Raw genomic sequence first — 20,334 nt, 5'->3', positions numbered from 1 at the left:
AGCATTCAAGATGGCGCTTGAAAATACCGATCGAGAATTCCCCACACTCATAGTGTGCGATTCGTATTATTGCGTTCAATCTTATAATGAATACTTGCAGATCTGGCTTCAAAATGGTTTCAGGGATGCGAAAGGAGGCACAATCAAGCATAAAATGCTATGGGAACAAGTAGCTCTTTTACAAAAAGAACTACCAAAGACTCACGTGATACATACACTGAGTCATCAACGTGATGGCGTTCACGTTGCAGGGAATTCATTGGCTGATGAGGCCGCGAAGGCAGCTGTGCAAACGGCTTCCGTAGCTGCCATCACCCGGTCAAAAACAAAAATAGACAGCGAAATATTACAAGCTGTCAGCGCTTCTGAAAAGGATTCGATAGAACCACTCCCTAAAGGCTTTCCATTAAAGTACTCATACATAACAGATGAAAACAATGTTCCTTTTGCTCAAATCCCTGGAGTGGGGGATAGGGCAATTCCAAACATGGAACACAGATTAGGACTAATAATAGCGGCACACGAAGGGCTTGCTTCTACCCATGCTGGCGTCTCAGCCACAGTATCATTATTAAAACAGAGATACTGGTGGCCGCAAATGAGAAGACAAACAAGGAACTATGTTCTAGCATGTGAAATATGTCAAAAAATGAAAGTATCAACTGTGAGACGTCCAGCACAGACGCCCCTTCTAATCTCGGATAAACCATTAGCCTGTGTTTATCTAGACCACTGTGGTCCCTTACAAAGGGACGGTAACTATAAATATATCTTGGTCGCAGTGGACTCATGCACGAGATTCATATGGATGTGGCCCCAGCGAACGGCTGACGCCAGAACTGTTATAAAAGATTTGCGGGTCTTTATCGGCACATACGCAATTGGCATTCTGCATTCGGACAATGGTCCTGCTTTTAGCTCTCGGGCTTATAAGGAGGCCATGGTCAGCATGGGCGTGCAATTGCGGTACTCTTGTCCATTTCACCCTGAGGGGAACGGAATTGTTGAAAGAAAAAACCGTGACATAAAGCAATCTATAACGGCAAAGGTATTAGGTTCGGGAGCTGGGTGGGTCAAACATCTAATAAGTGTCCAACGTAGTCTAAATAACTTGCCAAGAAATTCTCTGAAGGGATTCAGTCCGTACGAATTATTATTCGGAACTAGGATGTTGATCTCTGACCTTGATAGTCAGACTTCAGTGGTAACAGAAAAAAGCTTTGATGTCAAAGACCGTTTGGCTATTTTGCAGGACTTAAACAAAACAAGAAAAGACCTGAGCAACATACAGTTGAAAGAACAGCCAACGACCACTGAAGAATCACCACCTGTCCCAGCAAGACCTGTCTGGATTCCAAAAGTCGGGGATCTAGTCAGGGAGAAGATCGCGGTAAAGAAGGAATTTGGGCCTTCTTACAGAAAAGCAGTTCCTGTATTGTCTGTCAACGGGACAAGATCAGTTGTACTACCGCCACTTGCTGGAAAAAAGGAGAACCGAGTTGTATCCATCGACCTGGTAAAACCACAACATGTGGCCGATAACCAACAGTAGGCCAAGTGGACTCCCAATAAGTAGCAGAACACCAAGGTTTGCTACCAGTACAGAGGTCCTATCAAAGAGGCTCATCACATTCGAAACGCCTACAGAAGAACAACAAGGACTATGCAACAATGCAATAGAACTTAGACCTCTGAAAACCCAAATAAAGACATTTAGCAGAGACACACCAATCTATACAGAAGTACCAAGTGAAAATGCAAGAAACAAAAATCCTGAACCAATTGGAACAATTGACAGAACTGCATCCGGTTACTTCATCAACTTCGATGATTCCTCTGAAGGCTTCAGCGAACAAAAGACACAGCCATCATCAAAATCCTTTAAAGACAAAGCGAAGGAACTTTTGAAACAACTGAAAGAAACATATCTGGTTTCTCCATGGATTGAATTTTGGGTGGGTTTTGGTGCATTTATCCTCATACTTTGGCTCATCATGGTATTTACCTTGGGACGCTTCATTGAGGGAAAATATGCTAAAATGGACACAGCAAGTCAGAACATCAACTTGGTCCTCAAACCACACACATCTTCACACGTCGAGAAAAGAGAACTTTCTTCAGAACTTTCTTCAGCCAACTTCACAGCAATTCCAATATCTGGTGGGGTAGCCTGGGACAACACTGACTATGAAATTTATGGTCCGGTCGAGATCCTGAAATATCCACACCAAATCAAGATCTCCTTGAGTGACTTTGCAAAACCAAACTCATTTGCTGATGATTGGGACTTTGAAAGTATAAACAATATGATGTCTGACTTAGTAATGTCTGCTAAATTTACAAAACATGATTATTTGCAGGGTTCTACAAATTATGACAGCATGTACTGCTATAACCATTATGGTAACCATTTCTTGCATAAATCTGCACAACCTAGAAATGTTTTAAATTTTAATCAATGGGAACATTGTGCTACACCTCCAAAAGGGAGCTCTAGAACCGTGTATGGCAAATATTCATATTTTTCAGGTTTTAACATAACTAATGCTGAAACATTTTATTACAAATTGTCAAACAAGACAGGGATGAAAATCATGATAACCAACACAAAATTGATATATTCAGATTCTTTCTTTGAAAAAATGAATACTTTTGGATTTGATTATTGGGACAAACATGTTGATTTGAAAAGTGTTTGGGGTACAAAAGAATGGCAAGTACAGGGTATAGAAGCTTTGTTTAGAGCCTGCATGATCCCAGAACAAATGATATTTTTAAATGACACCGTTCAACAAACCACCTGTCTTGGCTTAGCCAAAATCAAAGATTTAAATAACCTGTCTATTCCAAAGCCAACAATGTTTAGCAATAACTCTGAAACAGATGAAGAAATAGACATAAACCATATACTTAACCAAAACAGAACACATCCTGATTGGAAACAATGGTTGATCTGGCCCACAGATACAAATAACTGTCAAGATAGATTCCTGAATAAAACACAGGGTTTCAAAATGAACAGGCCAGACCCTAGATATCCCCAAAGACATCACCCAGGGATAATAACAACCTACAGTGTGGGCAAATTATGCCTTCAATGGCTACAAACTTCCACACTGCCTGAAATTAAGCAACACCTAACTTTACTTACTGATGGTGCTGACTTGCGTGATTTCATAAAGGGACCACGCAAACAGCGTCAAAAGCGTTTCATAGCAGCCTCTGTATATGCAGCATACAATGAGGCCTGGAAGGTTACTCAAATTGAGACAGCAGAAAGAATACGGGAAATTGACCGTATTAATTTGGAAAAATCACTTTCTGTAGTGGACAATGGGTTAATGACTCTGTCCTCCAGAATTTTTTCATTGGACAGCATTGTGTCTTCAGCAATCGATATATTATCGCAAGACTTACTGTTATTACAACATGGTCAGTCACAATTGCGTTCTATTGTACAGCTTGGCTGGACGTTACAAAATCTGCGTTCAGGCTATGTGCCTTGGCGTTTAATCAACACAACGTCACTATTTCAAATCTTTAACCTTACTGATAGACAAATCGGTATGGCGCAGAAGGGTGCTGATTATACAATCTTGAGCATTGAAAAACTAGAAAGATTACCGTTGACAATGTCAGAACGACCTGTCAGTGAATGGATAATCCACGGAATCATAAATATTCCAATCTCAACCTTCAGGTTTCAATACTGCCAAAAATATATACAGGCTGGCATGTACAAGAAATTGGGAAAGGGGTACCTTAAAACAACATGGAACCTGCCCTATTCACATGCATGTGTCAGTAACAAAGGACAGAAAGTGTTTCTTAGTGGCATCAATTGTGCTATGTCACTAAGCAGCACGCTTCTGTGTAACGGTATTAGTTTGCACGGAGCCTGTGAAGGGAATTCATACAACCTTTCATGTCACCAGCAAGGCGCACCTGCAACTGAAATAGAACCATTCTTTCAAAGACTCTATAATGGGAGTTACATTCTTATTGTAGACCGCAGATGCTGTAGTCTTATGCCCGGGACTCCTTATCTCGTCACTACGACGGCGAAGGTCAAGTGCTGTGGACGTTCTTTGTTCCCCAGCTCCTTTCCAGACAGGGAGGCGAGGGCATGGCCCAGTTTGAAAATTACTTCTATTCGAATAGACACTTTAAGCAGAATGAAAACAGTGCTTCTTCAGACGCCTACAAGGCTCACGTCATCTAAAGAAACGTATGATCTACAAGTCGCAAGGACGACTGCAGAGATACATACATTATTATCAACTAATTCCCCCGTACATTTCGCGGAAATCCTGAGCGAAATCTTAAATATTTCTGATACCACAGGGGTCTCAAAGGTATTTAAGACAGTATTTTCGATGGCATTAACACCATTCAAAGCCATACTGGGTATTTTTCCAGACTTCGTCCATTCGATTTTTGGCGGACTTCCCCTGATCCTAGGACTAATTGCGGGAATCCTATTCCTAGTCCTTATTTTTCGTTATGGCAACCCATGTCACAGATCAAACTCTCGCGACAATGGAAGATACGATCCTAGCCATTGGATACCGGGACCGGATATCAAAAATCCTGGGACTATCCCGGCTTAGAGACCTAAACATGACTTGGTTTCTATCATTTCGACCAATGTGGCAAAGGTGTGTTTTACCTGTACTAAGGTGTCTGCTATGCGGAGAAGAATGCGTGTTAGACACCTGTCTGACGCTACAATCGGATGCGCCGGTGGATGCAGATACACTGTTGGTTCCTACCAAGGTTCACGCACTGTGCTGCCCTCAAAGGCTGCCAATTCTGATGACGGCATTCCTGGAATCTTCACCACTGCGATTGAAGAGTAGTGAAGTTCAAGATGAAAGCAGCATCGAACAGGTACGACCTTCTGTCAGCAATGCAAATCAGAATGTCAATGGAGACAATCATGCGCATGAATGCATGGTTACCCCTATTTCCGACTTAGTGGAACTTTCCCATGAAGCTGTTGACAGTTTTTTCGAAAGCCTGAATGATATGATGTTCTCTCCGGAACAGAAATAGAGACTTTTGAGTAAACTCGCACACGGCGTTCCCTGAATTCGGCCTTCAACTTTAAAAATAAAGTCACATGAACAATCACAATCCAGTTCACGGACAGCAACTTTTTTCAGCAAGCCCCTAAAATATTTTTCTATATATTTTTTCCCGGGACACTGATTTTCTGCTTAAAGTAAGAGACTATTCCTAGAGAACTAAGATTTCTATTTTAGATACTTTATAGACTTTATAGACTTTAGCTGCCCGCTGGTATGTTCGCAATAGATTTTATGTGATGAAATGGTTTCGACTTTTTTTCTGTATAGCCATATTAAGAGCCATTTCATGTGTATTTCTCATATACCAACAATCAATAATGCATAACAATGCGTGTTCACTTTTGCATCTAATTCATAGCTTAAGTGCATACAATATATATGACTGCAATTTTTCAGTATATTTGAAAATTTCGAAATGCATTTATGTATTTTGGGGTGGTAAGGTATACACTATACTCTATAGTATGTTGTACTATGTTATACTATGCATAGATTAGTAGATATGACCATAGTTAGCGTGGAGTGGGTGTCGTGTATTTCTATAGGTTCTGATTCGATCCCCCTATTCCTGACCCTATTCTGGTTAAACTTACTAGCTAGTTAACTAACAGTCAGCCCATGAGGCAAGAAATCCCCCATGATGCAGATACCGTTATCTGACGCAGTCACACTACGGCACAGGAACGTGTTATCTGATTAGGTCATAACGCTTGAGATCTAATTAGACAAGCGATATTCCTCCAGCCCCTGATAAGGCATACGACGTTCTCATAACAAATCAAACCTATGACAACCTGGATAATCCGTGCGGCCATTGTTTTGATTTCACAGAGAACTTTAGTAAAGAATGTGCTAACGAGCAAGTCGTATGACATCTTTATTGACGTACCTATGTCCATCCTTACGTCAATCTCGGCACCTTTAAGGTATAAATATTGCCGACCTTGCCCTATGCAAACACACGCGTGGTGACAAGACGGAGCAGCCATACTTGCCGAAGCCGAGAGCAGAAGCAGACCCCGCAGGCAGCAGCCCCGCCTTCCTGACGCGCTGAGAGACGCGCTGCTATCTCAAGCCGAGAGACCCAGCACCGGCGCTTCTGGGCAGCCCTCGCAGGCAGCCTGGGATATCGAGAGCAGAGAAAGAGATACCATTCCTCATTCATCCTAAATTCCAGGTACAGAACTGAATAACCCCTCCTAGAGAATTCTTTAGTTATTCACTTGGCAAAAACAAACTTAAACTAAACTGTAACTTTCTATTCCCGCCCACGCATTAGACTTAGGTCAGGTACACGGGGTAGGCGTATTTAGAAACACCAGTTGAGTACGTTTAGTCAAATGTATATGTGTATGTAAATATATTTTAATCATTTTAAACATCATATGGCTCAGAAACCATATCAATGTTTTTACAGTATTATTTTATACTATTGCTTCTAATGTATGCACTTTACTTAACTATAAGTATTGCAATAATATCGATCCATTTCTCTTGTACGAGAAAAGAGACTGATCAATAAATAACATCTTTTATTGAACACGCCCGTCTCTTCCTTTTCTCTACATTCTGATGAGACTAAGAATGCACGTACTGACTGAGTAAAATAATTGCCTTGTGCTCACACGACTCTCGAGATTGACTCTTGATTAGGGGAGAGCAAAGTTGTCATGTTCTATGGTTGTCAGAAACTAAATCCCTTCTTGTCTAATCAGGGGAGTTCATCCTTCCTTGAAAATTCGAGAAAGTTTCTAGCGAACTCTGAGCTTAGCTGGCAAACCCAAAAATTAAGTCTAGTTTCGACAGTAGTAGACCTAGTTAACGTCTGGCCTAGGCCTTTACTGCTGTAGGTACTATTCCAATGCGCAGAGCCTATTGGGAAAATAGGAGCTACACTACAAGGACACATACATTTCTCTTCTTTTGAGGCCTATCACACTTGAATGCACCTACACATGGCACGACTGCTTGAAAGCCCCATAACATGCATGACGCTACCTCACATATCCAACACTATAATCAAGTCTTATAAGTAGTAGTATACTACACAAGCAGTCATTTACAACAAGCAGGATGAACCAACAAGCCTTCGAAACATGTACACTACACACACATAAATGCAACACATATAAAAGGCACAATCTAACTCTCCACATCCATCTCACCATAACACTCACTTCATCAGAACTCTTGGTGTACCTCAGAGCCCAGTGGAAACACATGTTATATAACTCAGAGCAAACCAACATTCCACTGATCCCCTGTTCTGAAGGACTGCAATGGTCGCTGACGAGCACTACAGAAATATCAATAACATAATAAGATGTGAATGAAGAAAATTAGAAAAAGATGAATGTAGCAAGCATCTTCTTTACAATATTATGAACAGGGTTTTCAGGTCCCCTCAAGGAAGTTTCTATTTGGATTAGCTGGGGAATGTATTTTGTAATAATATACATGTAGGAGTGAGGGGCCTACAGTACTTAAATACCAGAGTTCTGTTTCTACCTTTCCTTGGTGAACTCTGTGGTGAAGTAGGAGGTGAAGATAGATGTGAAGATGCATTCGATATTGTATCTTCAGACTGCTTCTTGTGTCGCTCTAAGCTTCCTTCTTCAGACAGTGAAAGAATTTTCTTTAAAGATTGTGGGGAGTTGATACCTAGTAGTTACAAAAGTAATCATTAGTACAAATCATTACAAAGCAACAAAGATTGCAAGCAAAGTTCAGCGAAATGAACAGACCACTTGTAAGAAAACAAATCCAATTACAGAGGTCAATCGTATACAAAATAGATAATTTTTTTAACAACCTTTTAATCAATTAAAAGGCACAGGATAGCCATTTCTAATGAAGCTGTTGCATTTCCAGAAACGTTTCGTCTTACCAAACGTGGAGCATAGTGAAATTAGCAAACTGGGGACAACAGCAGTGCAAGTATCGTAATCTCAGCAAAGGCATGTAGCAAACAAGTACTGGATTCATGCACCTGCATAACAAAGTATTAGTGTCTGTATACACTGTACTTCATACCTCTGCCTGACAATTTGCCAGGATACCTACCTGTCTCGAATTATGCCCAACTCAGGAATTCCTTTAGTTACCTCAAATACATTAGTCCTACTTTGACAAACACAGCCAATTTCAAAATCTGAACTTGCATGGCTGACATTTCAGAGCGAGGTTTTTGTGTGGTGAAAAAAATTAGCACTAAGCATTACATTTTACTACAAATACAAATGGACAAAATGTAATATAAGGACTATATCTTCCTAAAGATTTTATAAAGTCACTATAAAATGAGATTTGAGGACAACTATGTTAGACGAAGGGGACAGAGGAGCTGGGAAGTGAACTGATTTATGTGTTGGAACCTAATACTTTTATCTGAGGGAGGGTATTACAGCATGCAGAAGCACAGCATACTCATTTGAACCTGTAGATTATTAACAGAATATTCTGCAGATGATACTGTGCTATGCTGTATTTTCAACTGTTGGTTGATACTTTATAATGAAATTGTATGTAAATATAAATATTCAGTTCTTGCCTTCACAAACAACCTCTTATTCCATATTTAAAAGAAACTGCACGCAGTTAGGTGTGTTGTGGCCACTCGTTTCCTGCATATTTGATTTCAAAAGGTAATTCTAAATCAAAGGTAATGCTATAACCATCTGTGAGCCAAACATCAACTCTAGAAGGATGGGCGTGCACCAAGGATCTGTAATGCTTAGTGATACACAAACTATCTGTGATGTTTAGTGATGGTGGTGTAATGCTTAGCAATGGTGATGTTTGCAGAGTAGATAAGGCTATACTGAGATTATTTGTACCATTTTTCTCAAACTATATTATGATGTTTAGCCATTTTAAGTGACATTAATATTTGATTTGACTTTTGTGTTTAAAATGATTATTTTGGGAGGAAAAAAACAATATATCTGCTCGGACACGTTGAATTTTATTTAGTTTATAACATTCATGGTGTAACATTAACATAGACCATTTTTGTGGGGCAGCAAACTGTCTCCCATCTCGGCAGCAGTACCCTCTTGTGACTTGTTATTCCACTACTCTACACTCTCCGTCTCTATTCCACTCTTGTGGATTCTTTTTCATTCCCGCTTTCTCCCCTTTTCACCATCTTCCTATCTTTCACGACCCCTCCACACTAGATCTGCGTCAAAGTCTCATATTGAGAAGTAAGTCCCAGTGCCCACAACCTGCAACGTATGGCACAAATTAGACACAGTAAATCTACCTTTTATTAATTAAATCAGCCTCTTAGTGTTTGCTAGACGCGCTGAAACATACCAACTTATTTGACACTTGTGCATGTTTTTTAGAATAAGTGTTTTGACAGCTGTAGCGAATAACGTCACAACTGGTAGAGTGAGGGAGAGAGGAAAGACGACAGGTGGCAGTGGTGTACACACTGAGTCACAGTGGTGTGAATTAGCTTGCAATCAAACTGCAGAGGCAGGCACAGAAAATCGTTTGTATACAAAGTGAATCAACATAGATTGTATTAACATACCAAATGGTGGCAGGTCCTTCACAGGTACTTTCTTTCTAGAGGGATAAAGCGATACAGCTGGGACTTGCAATGCCTGGTTCACTTTGCTTTGCTGCTGCAACTTCTGCTGGGTCCCTGCCCTGGGGGCCACCGGAGAGGTCTCGGGTTTACCAGATCGCTTGTCACATGAATTTTTAGGCACTGCGTAGGATGAAGAAATTGGAAATCAATGTTAAAATAAATGTTACAAAATATGAATGACATGTTATTCTGGGCAGTAAAAGCATGTTGTACATGTTGGCTCATTAGCATTACAAGCAGAGCTGATGTAGTGTGACACTCTCCCTGACATTTCTGCACCGGCTAATTTTTCTTCCCTAGTAGGGCAACCAGAGGCTGCCTGATATTGGTGCCAGTGGAGGTCACATTGCTTTTTGTCACCCTAGAACCAGCCACAACTGAAAATCTGACATGAATCAACTGAAACTTAGGAAAGCACGTCTCATGCCGCTGAGACTTATTAAATGTCAGACAGGTATCAAAACAATTGCTTGATACATCCAAGATGCTGTCCGGGAGTGAACACACATATACAGAAGTTTCTTTGATAATAAAAACTTAGATCAAAATCTTATGTTGCTGTCTTAGCAAAAAGTAAAGTGGACAACAATTGTACCAGAAAGCAACTCACTGGAAGCTTGACACCCACTGAAGTGCTGCTTGCGAAACAAACTATCAACACTGTGCTTGAAGCAACAGGTTTTAAAGACACAGCATTACAAATTATTTCAAAGATTCTTACTAAGGTTTTAGAAACATTATTTTGCTCCTCGATCTAGGATTGAAACACATTTGTCTGTTGTGTGGCATGAGTATTTGAAGCCTAAGCAACTAACTTAGCCACAGACCCAAGACTTCAGATTGGCACTGAAGCGGTCTTTAACCCCTTCCACGCTCATGACAAGCTCAGCTCGTCATGAGGTACGCCTGTCGTACGCTCATGACGAGCTGAGCTCGTCATGTAACGCGGTAATTGCAAATCTTCAGCGCAGCGCGGTAAAAAGCTTAGCGCGGAAGGTGTTAAGGAAACCTATATGGTTCAGATGGTACACTTAGTTATTATAGTCCTTTAAAAGGGTGTGTATCTGAAATGACCACAAAGAAAGTTTTAGCACATTTTCCAAAAACCTTCTTGCAAGTAACATTAATTGATTTTCTGTACTCGAAGTATTAATTGACAAGTCCTGCCTTCCACAGCATCATATTCTTGGCCTCAATGTATCCTTCTGATTCTGCATCGAAGGACGATGAGTACAAGATTAAGAGCCTAATCTTTACTGACAGTGTGACAAAGAGCAGAGTACCTCCACTGTCGAAGTAGTATGTGGTTGTACATTCTGCTAGCTCTGTCAAACAAACTGATAGGGTAGAAATAATGCCCATAACAAGGGTTTATTCACTTCTTCAGGTCATTAGAGTGGGATAAGAATTATTGCTGCATTGGCAAAGGCTGTGTTGAGAAGGTCAAATAATGAATACTCTTGGGGGACAAAAAAATCCTGAAAAAAACCGTAAGATGAATTTCTGGAAAGGCTGATAGCAGTCCCATCAAGCACCATTTTCCACCTCAAATTAGGTCTACAAACCATAGCGAAGATCCTAGAACAGACACCAATGTTACTTTGACATTCTAGATGGTCAAAAAATGAAGCTAAATTAACCCAGGAAATTATCAGGGACTGCACGTCGCAGGACCATATGTGTAAGATTTTGTGCTTTCCAAGATTAGGAAGTCACAGCAAAATATCAGAGACAACGTCACACATTTGTGGAAGTCTCCGCAAGAGATAACAAAGTAGGCTCATTTCTAATACTGGAGAGGAGACACAACCAACAGTCGCTCTTTATTTATCCTGTTCTACCCACCAGAGAACTCGGATTTATCTTGGTTGGATTCATAACTCATACCATAGATTTCTTTTAACAAGATTCCGTCTCTCCATTTTTCATTACTTGACTGTATTTCCTACAGGAACTAAGTAGGTATAAAAAGACACTATATTACCCTGTGATAATGAGACGCTGCAATCTACTTTACACAACCATTTTCTGCAAGTTCTACCATGAAGGCAGAAAAAAGTATCTATGGCCCTTTTGCTAAGTGAAGGCTTATTTACGTATAAAACAGCTTAATGGAAATGAACGATATAAAGTCTTGTTTTGTTACAGCGTCTTTCCTAGCGTATGCAACTAACCCGAGAAAAGCTCTCAGGATCACTTTATAACCGGGGTTGTCTTGATTAGGGCGTGATGCATAGGCCTCTCCTGTCCTGTTTTTTTATGAGTCTCCTTCAGATTAATGTACTTGTTTTTAATGTATTTTATCTGTATTTTATCTTTGTAAAACGGATACGTTTGGATGAGTTCTATTTATGTATTTGTCATAATGTTATACAAAATTCTATACTATATACTTGTATGGTCAAGTTGACATGTGTCGAATAAAGATTATTGATTCCGATTCTGAATACTCTTTTCAGGAGAAACCTTGGCAGTACACCTGCAGTGCTGTGGTTGTAGGTGTCCAATATAAAAAAAAACACTTTCTCCATTTGTTAGAGACCAAAAAGTATTGCATTTTAACTGGATAGTCTACAGTAAAACTCACATGTGTTGGTGGATTGTTCACACTGCAACGATAGTGTCTGCAAGTTCTCTTCATCCATCTCAAGTTCCAAGTTGGATAAGTACTGCTTCACCTTCCGTGCCATTTGGGCATCTTCATACAACTTCTTTGCATTGAGGAAGGAGCTGCGGCGCACCCGTTTTTTATGTCCACCAGTCTGAGCAACATCGAGCACTGCTGCGTTTGTGCTGCCCTGGCTAAGCGACCTAACAAGCGGGGAGAAAGAACAAGGCAGTGATGTAGGTCAGCCCAAAAAGACCAGCACACATATGCAGAACGCCCCATGTCTTGAAGTTGGCCTTGTTTCGAACTGTTGAACTATAGGAAGGGCGACGAAAATAAACAACAAGAAAGAGTACTGTTATTACGATTTATTACGCTTTATAAAGATTCTAGTCTATAAGGACCTATACAGGAATACTTCCTTACACTAGAGCTTTCCAGTGATTGCTCTTGTGCACTTTATATACCAAATGCGAGCGGCAAAAAAAAATTGCATGCAAGTAGATACAAAAATAATATAAAATGAAAAAAAGGCACTACCGCATTGCAACTTTCATTGTTACTGGATTTCTAACATTGACATCTACTATACATATTAACTGTATTCAAATGATCCTGGACAACACTGGAGATGTTACAAAAATCAAACAAAAACCGATAGATCTTTTGACACTCTCCAGTAGAATCCCCAACCTGTTCTTAGTGTTATTTTTTTCTTGCAAGTAAAATAGGTCAATTTGTTAATGAGGAAACATCAAAAGGCATGCACTGTTTTAAACGTATGGATATGGAGATGCGGACAGGTGGCTTATTAGGAATGAGGGGGGTGTCACAGGATTGGTCAATAGTAGGTTAGGCTCAGCTGTAGAAAACTAGGTGCTGAAAATGTCTCACAAATACTGCACGGCTCACTATCTACAAAGAATGACAAGCGCTGCGCTCCCTACGCAACATACAATTTCCAGCTCAGGAGTTCTGTAGGTAGAAATGGTTTCTCATCTATTTTTGTTATCTTTACACTGATGGATAGTTTATTGCTCAGTCACAATTATTGCATGCTCCCGATGGATAACATTGATCTTGAGCAGGTTACTACAGAATTTGATTGAAGGCGATAGTCATTTCAATGAAGTTTAAATATTATTACAGTAAATTGGACAACTACGTGCACTAGTGCGCAATGACCTTAATGAAGCAATAACTAGACACTGTGCTTCGCGGCACTAAGCTCATCACAAATGTTCAACCTGTGTCACTGTTCTACTATGAGGACTCCTCAGATGCACACAGGACTTTTGGATTCAAAAGGTACTTTTGGAAATACTCTAACAATCTGCAGCAGTAGGAGGGATACAGCACAACAAAGGGAAGCAGCAGCAGAAAGGTAGGTCAGCAAATGGGAAACAATGCAAATGGGTGGTGGAGGGGTAATGGCACGGAGGCTGAGCCTGTGTTCTCACCAGCCACTTACCCCAAGCTCCTCCATTTCTTCTTCCTGCAAGTGAGACCCGTGGAGAGTAAAGCATGGGTATAGAAAGAGACAGAGAGAGAGAGATCACAAGCTCAGAGAGACAGGCCCAGACTGCAGGACGAGCAGTAGCACAAGCGTGCACATTGTCACATCCAGTCCATGACCCACAGTGGTACACTGGCAACAACACAACTGACCTTCGCCACTCAGTGCATGTAGTCAAACTATCTGTGTACATAAATTACAAAGGTCCATTTCACCCTTGCTTTCAACCGTACAATCAGCAGATACATACTTCTGGATTTGGGGAGTTAAGCGAGGCAAAAACATCCTATCGACAAATATAAATAAGACAATCTTCTAACAATATCACGTGGTGCTTTCAATTAAAGGGTTTGATAAGTATGTGACAAAAAATGGAGTGAAAGCATGGGGAACCATATTTTTGAAGCTTTTACTTAATCGCCTCAAAACAGGTCTTTTGAACAGATATCTATTAAAAACATACAGAGGATTATAACCTGCCATGTGATGATTGACATTTAATGCATAATATACTGTTAAAAGCACTAGTGGTTATGGAGCTGGTGGTGGGATGGCCCCTGGCAGCAGATTCAAAAGTGAGGTTGGTTTGAGAGTGATTGAGTGGCAGTTGATGAGTTGGACGAGGGCTGACGATTCTCCTCCCAAACCTTTCTCTTTATTAAGGGTTAAACTCTACACACGAGCACTACAGGCACAGAGTGAGGCTAGATGATGATGATAATATTAGCATATTCACGCTTTCAGTTCTTACAAAGTTTAGTATTTTCATATATATATATTGGCACCAGATCTATCCAACTGCCCCACCATTACCTTTAGAAAAGGCATCTCCATGAGAACGCAAATAGTGAGAAAAAGCCCAGAAACCCTTACCAAAAAGATGACTTGGCTACAACCAAGACAGGGTTTCTACAAATGCTCCTCATGCCGAGCTTGCAGATTTGATATAACCACCACCAAGTATATGACTCATTTCAGCCCCAATGAGTATAGGATCAAAGGCAGTTACAACTGCAAAGTTGAGTATGCCATATATGTTCTGACATGCACCTGTGGCCTCAGATATGTGGGCAGTACATAACTACAGGTGCATGTCAGAATTTTACAACACTTGCGTGCCATTGTCAACAACGATTCGGCATATCCGGTAGCCAGGCATTTTAAAGCAGTGCATGGCAACAATCTCAATTGCCTGAGTTACTTTGTAATCTCGGCAATCCCCAGCCTCCAAAGACGGGGCAATAGGGAACAATCACTGAGGCAACTTGAATCTAAGATGATCCAAGAACTAGACAGCAAACACCCAAGGGGCCTTAACAATACCGAAGACTTCCACAACTTCCTGTAATGATTGCAATATATTTTCATGTACTTAACCACAACGGTTTTATCTTTCCCCAGCTGAAAATACACCGTACCCGTTTTTTAACTGAATATATAATTTTTTTTACACACATTGGTGATGGACAATTGTTTTGCACATATATTTAGCACTTTAAAAATACAGCACATTGCACTTCATAGCATCATATACCAAGTTGAATTGGGTACTATCTAATTGTTTACATTCTGCTAAATTTTGCACATATTTATTAGGTCCTAAATATGTTTACATCGATGCCTGGCACTGAGATTCATGAATTTATTCAGATAAATCAAGATGTGAAACACACGGCTATGTGGGGTGTTTTGCCTTTTTGCACATGCATATATCTTTAAATAGATTTAACTAGATTTGTTCTATTTATTGTTTTAAGCACTATGTAACCAATGGATTTTAACTATTTATACCATGTCATGTATTTTATATTTTAAAAATACAGTGATAGACCCAGCATATATCTAAGAGCCGTTTTTTATTGCAGGTGCCAATCATCTTCTCTTGCATTTAATCAGATATTATTCGCTTTATAATGTTTTAAAGAAAACAAGGATTACCGTGTTTGTTTTAAATTATTGGACCAGATTGTCATTAATATATTTATTTTATTAATGTATGTGTGTGCGCACAATAGAAAAGATAAACAAAGAAAGAGCACAGCGCTTCAATAGTATGTCTTCCATGTCTGTGAGCATCACATGACATGGGAGGACCTTAGAGATTTCACCTTCACGAGCACTGTGGGTATTAAAATAGTAAGCGGACTGCGTTTCCGCATGTGAGCAAGGATACATCGTTATCCGAAACGCATCATAGATGTTGGAATAAAGACCTGAAGTTCCACAAATATTTGGTGTCCGTGACTCTGTCTCTTCACCGGCTGGGAGCAGGAAGAGTGGAACCAATTGAGATATATATATATATATATATATATATATATATACACACACACACACACACGGCTGCTGAGGCTTCATGAGCTGTCAATAAAGAATGGTTTCCTGCATCTAACTGTGGTCCGTGCTCCATTCTTCGCGATCCACCAAGGTTTAAATGGAGTGTTGGAACACACACATGCACGCACGCACGCACGCACACACACACACACACACACACACACTTATTTTCATATACATAGATTTCTCCTGGAACTTCATACAAATTATATTAGCCTCTTGAATAGAAAAACACATCTTAGTTTGTGAGACAAGTGCACGCAAGATAGCCAAATTATCATTGAATCCTCTCTTTATTAATGACATACCTTGTCCTGAACATCAAAGCCGGATCCATGTTCACTGAAGCCATTCTGCCAACATGGCGGATTTCTTTTGCAATCATTCGCAGCTTCTCAAAGTTGACCAAGCCCTCCACTTTTGAGTCATTACCTGGGAGGAGATAAAAGAAGGCATATGTAATTGGTGGAATCAGCGGAGCATTACGACCCACCAAACTGTTCACTATAGCAGGTCAATGGGATTTGGATGTAATTAACCCTTCAAGATCCAAATAAGTCACCCTCATGCAGAGCAACATCTGGTGGGGTCGATGCAACACTAACTCGAGAAGTTAACTTTCAGAATTCAGCAGCAAAAGCATTCGAAGCAGAAGCTTCAGCCACAAAGTAGTCATGAGAAAAGCAGCGAGGTTGCAAAAAGCTCCTGGGAGCTTCTTGGACCAGCACAATTACAAGAATACGTTTGGGATTTGTAGTGATTTTCTGTTCTCTGGGGTGCAAGTTTGAAGATGGACTTGTAGAGCAGAGTCACAGAAATATCCACAAGTTGGAAGTGTGGTGGAGGCAAATTAAGGATTGCATTTCTTCCGTGTTTGTTTCAGTTTTGAAATGCGGACTACACAAAACTATCTGTCATCGTCGATTTCTAATGCCTCGCATCCAAGGCTTGTGACTTGGAATGAGATCTTAAAACTAGGGTAAACAAAACACTGCACCAGATAAAAAATAAAGCCATTCTGAAAGGGTGCTTGCATTGCATTCCACTTTTTATTTCATCTTGCTTTCACCATTTCCTCTTTTGTGTGTGTTTCTACTATGGTTCGACCAACTTCGATTAATTCCAGCCGTGTTACTCCTGAAATATTTTATAACAATTGTTTTTTTTTTTTTATAAATGAATTTGTGTCCTCAAACATGTTTATGCAATACGTGTAGTACAAATTAATACATTTGATATAAAAAAGAAAAGCACAACTGACGCTAATATACAGCAAATACTGCACATTAATAGTGAATATTGGTTCACCTTTAAAAAAATAAAAAATAAAAAAACGGCTACTCACTTCCTAAGTTTGCATTCTTGAATGTGCACACGTGCATCTAGTGTTTCCTAGAGCAGCCGGATTAGGAGAGCATAAATCTGTTATCGTCCAGCTTCCCAAAAAAGCAGGCACAGTACAGAAGAGGCTCAACACAGGGTTCACCCGTACTTTACTTGGTGAGAACTCCCTTACAAAACCGATATTGTCATTATGATGGATTGATCATTGGCTATCATTACATTTCCAATACCTTGGCGAATCCTACCTGTAGAGGACGGTTACCTAAAACTAAATATATTAACAATGTATATTACATTTCAAGCAGGACTCATGCATATTCCCTACTGATATGAAAAACACTGGTGTATTTCCTCGAGCACTGGACTGTGACGACCATCTAGGGCTCCAAGAGAATCTGTGCGTTATGATCTCCATTTAAACTTTGCAGGGTTTGCTACCTAGAACAGGTAGGGCACAGAGTGTAAGGTGGCACTGGGGCTCACCTTCATGCAGGAAAGTGAGATCCTTCTTGATCACAGGGAAGAGAGGAATGATGGGAGGCTGCAGGTTTTGGCTATTGAGGACATTCCGATATTTTGCCATGTTCCTCGATGGGTCAAACAGGTCCTGCAGATCTTGGAAAAGCTTCTCGTATTTGCTGGGAAGTTTTTCCCATGTCGCCCGAAGTCTCGCCACCGGAGCCAGATTGAGACCGCTGGAAAGAGAAAAAAAGGATGAGAGAAGAAATGTATTCCTTTGCACCCCACACTGCAAATAATAATTGTGCTACACTTTTCCCCAACTAATGTATGTCAAACTTTCAACTCCACCCTCAACAAGCTCCCTTGCCATCAGACAGCTCTTGGTCATGGAACTCACCCTCCTTCAGTCAGTTAATACCGGTTTTCCCCCATAATGTGAACACGCCTGGCCTCTCATACTTTACCAGCTCATTATTGAGCTTTAGGTCACCTATCCTACATGACACCTACCCTCAAAGCTTCAAAATGGCAGTAGTTAGTCCCCAAGACCTCAGCCAACATTTCTAAATTTCTCCAAATTGCCTTCCTAGTTTTTACATGTCCGTCCAGGGGATCGTCTTCAACTGACTCACAGAATAGCTTAAAATCAACATTCAGTGTAAACCCAAACACTTATTTTACCGGGAGATCGATAACTATAAACTGCAACTGACTGCAAGCCACCTTCTGTGACGTCACTTCCTGTCGTGATGTCAGCGTCCCCCCACTTCTTTTTTTAGGACTTGTGCCCTCATCACAATGCACAACGGTACCACAGTACCCTGCTACAAGAACAGGAGTCTCAAAATCTGGTTATTCTCTGTAATTACGTCACAGCTACAGAAAACAAATCTCGACTTTCACGGTTGGCGTAACATGAAGCCAAGCTTCACTTACCTAACAGGAAAAGCAAAACCAAAGGCATTTCTTAATTTATATAGCGCGTAATGACTGAACAAAAAAACTCCTCTGAGAAACTGTGAACGTTGTTCCAAATAAACGCAGCTTTCTTAATAACAAGCGCCGTTCTACTTTATGTGTGTTAACAATTCCAAAATACTTAAAGCCATTTACTAAATGTGTAGGGTGAGTTAAGATTACAGATAGAAATCATAGAAGCTGTGTATACCTGTGCGAAAAACATCCTCGTTTATTCTTAAGTAACCATTTACAATTCTATATGTTTCGCTATTCAGAAAGGAGCTTCGTAATCTCGCTTGCAATAAATGATATCTAGTTTTGCGTCATTTAATAAAAGTAGCTGGATATTGCAAAGTAGTTCTACGATTCGCCACACGAGGGAGACAGAGCAGCAAGTAAAAACAAAAATCACACACTACTTACTAAAACTTTAACAAAAGGGAAAACAAGTCAACGCTATAAAACAAATCTAAATTTAAATAGGGCTTTCAAACAGACAACGCGCCGAGACACAATACCAGGAGGTGAATTGCGCAGTTTTCTAATTGCTGCCTGTGAGAGGAGAGGATGTGCCCTTACGGCAGAGCTGCCTACTTCGGTACCAAGTTCGAGTATCAGGGTGGGTCAACACCCTGTGATTCTGGATAAATCACGCAACCTGCTCTGCCCACCAAAAACAAATGTGACCTCGTGTAATCTAACTATTGCATAGGTAAAGCGCTCCAATACTCGGATCGAGTTCGCACTATATAAAATGCAAAAAGAGAGATTTCCAGAATAATCGAGCGATTTACGAGGTTGGCAGATAGTCCACCCACTTCATGCATACATGCCAACCCTCCAGATTCAGGCAGGGTACTACCGATTTCAAGGCTAGTCTCCCGATCCCAGCATGCAGAACACCGATTCGGAGTTTTGTAAAACTGCCAACAATAAATGCCCATATTTACAGTGTCACCCGGCACACGTGGGGGCCGGGCTGGGTCAATCGACATACGACGGGAGAAGTAAAATAAAGAATAAATAAAACCACTTACCTTGCGCTCGGCATAAGTGGTTTTTTAAATGTAATTTTACTTCTCCCATCATGTGTCGACTTTCTCGACTCCCGCCTCACCGCTCTTACCTGTGCCGGCCGCCACTGCATACTTATAAAGGTGTTGCAGATTTCTCAAACAATACAAGGCCACTTGCATGTCCCTTCCTAGCTTGATAAATCTAGAGTTACACAAGGCAGCGCAAATCGCTGCCTTGTGTTAATCTGCGTCAGGGAGGCGTTCCATGGGTGGAACATGGGTGTTCCCACACTTCCACTCATACATTTTGTCGCATTCCCAAATTTACAATTAGTGATATACCTGGCAATGTGTCAAAATGGTATGCCTCTCTATCTTTAATTCTCCTCGTTGTCTCCTCT

General features: G+C 40.5%; 1 protein-coding gene across 1 annotated transcript in view; it reads right to left on the bottom strand.

Annotated features, from left to right (window-relative positions):
• RAPGEF2 (Rap guanine nucleotide exchange factor 2) overlaps positions 1–20,334 on the bottom strand; it is a 197,514-nt gene that overhangs the window by 76,135 nt on the left and 101,045 nt on the right. Inside the window, exons 13-18 of the mRNA XM_078677004.1 lie at positions 17,979–18,190; positions 16,460–16,583; positions 13,770–13,793; positions 12,278–12,501; positions 9,631–9,810; positions 7,599–7,751 (exon numbers count right to left, since the gene is read on the bottom strand). Of these exons, the coding sequence (XP_078533130.1) occupies positions 7,599–7,751; positions 9,631–9,810; positions 12,278–12,501; positions 13,770–13,793; positions 16,460–16,583; positions 17,979–18,190 (917 nt within the window). The remainder of the gene's footprint in view (positions 1–7,598; positions 7,752–9,630; positions 9,811–12,277; positions 12,502–13,769; positions 13,794–16,459; positions 16,584–17,978; positions 18,191–20,334) is intronic.

The sequence above is a fragment of the Lissotriton helveticus genome, chromosome 2_1 (assembly GCF_964261635.1).
Source record: "Lissotriton helveticus chromosome 2_1, aLisHel1.1, whole genome shotgun sequence".
Taxonomy (NCBI): Eukaryota; Metazoa; Chordata; class Amphibia; order Caudata; family Salamandridae; genus Lissotriton; species Lissotriton helveticus.
This window is presented reverse-complemented; position numbering and strand designations above follow the sequence as displayed.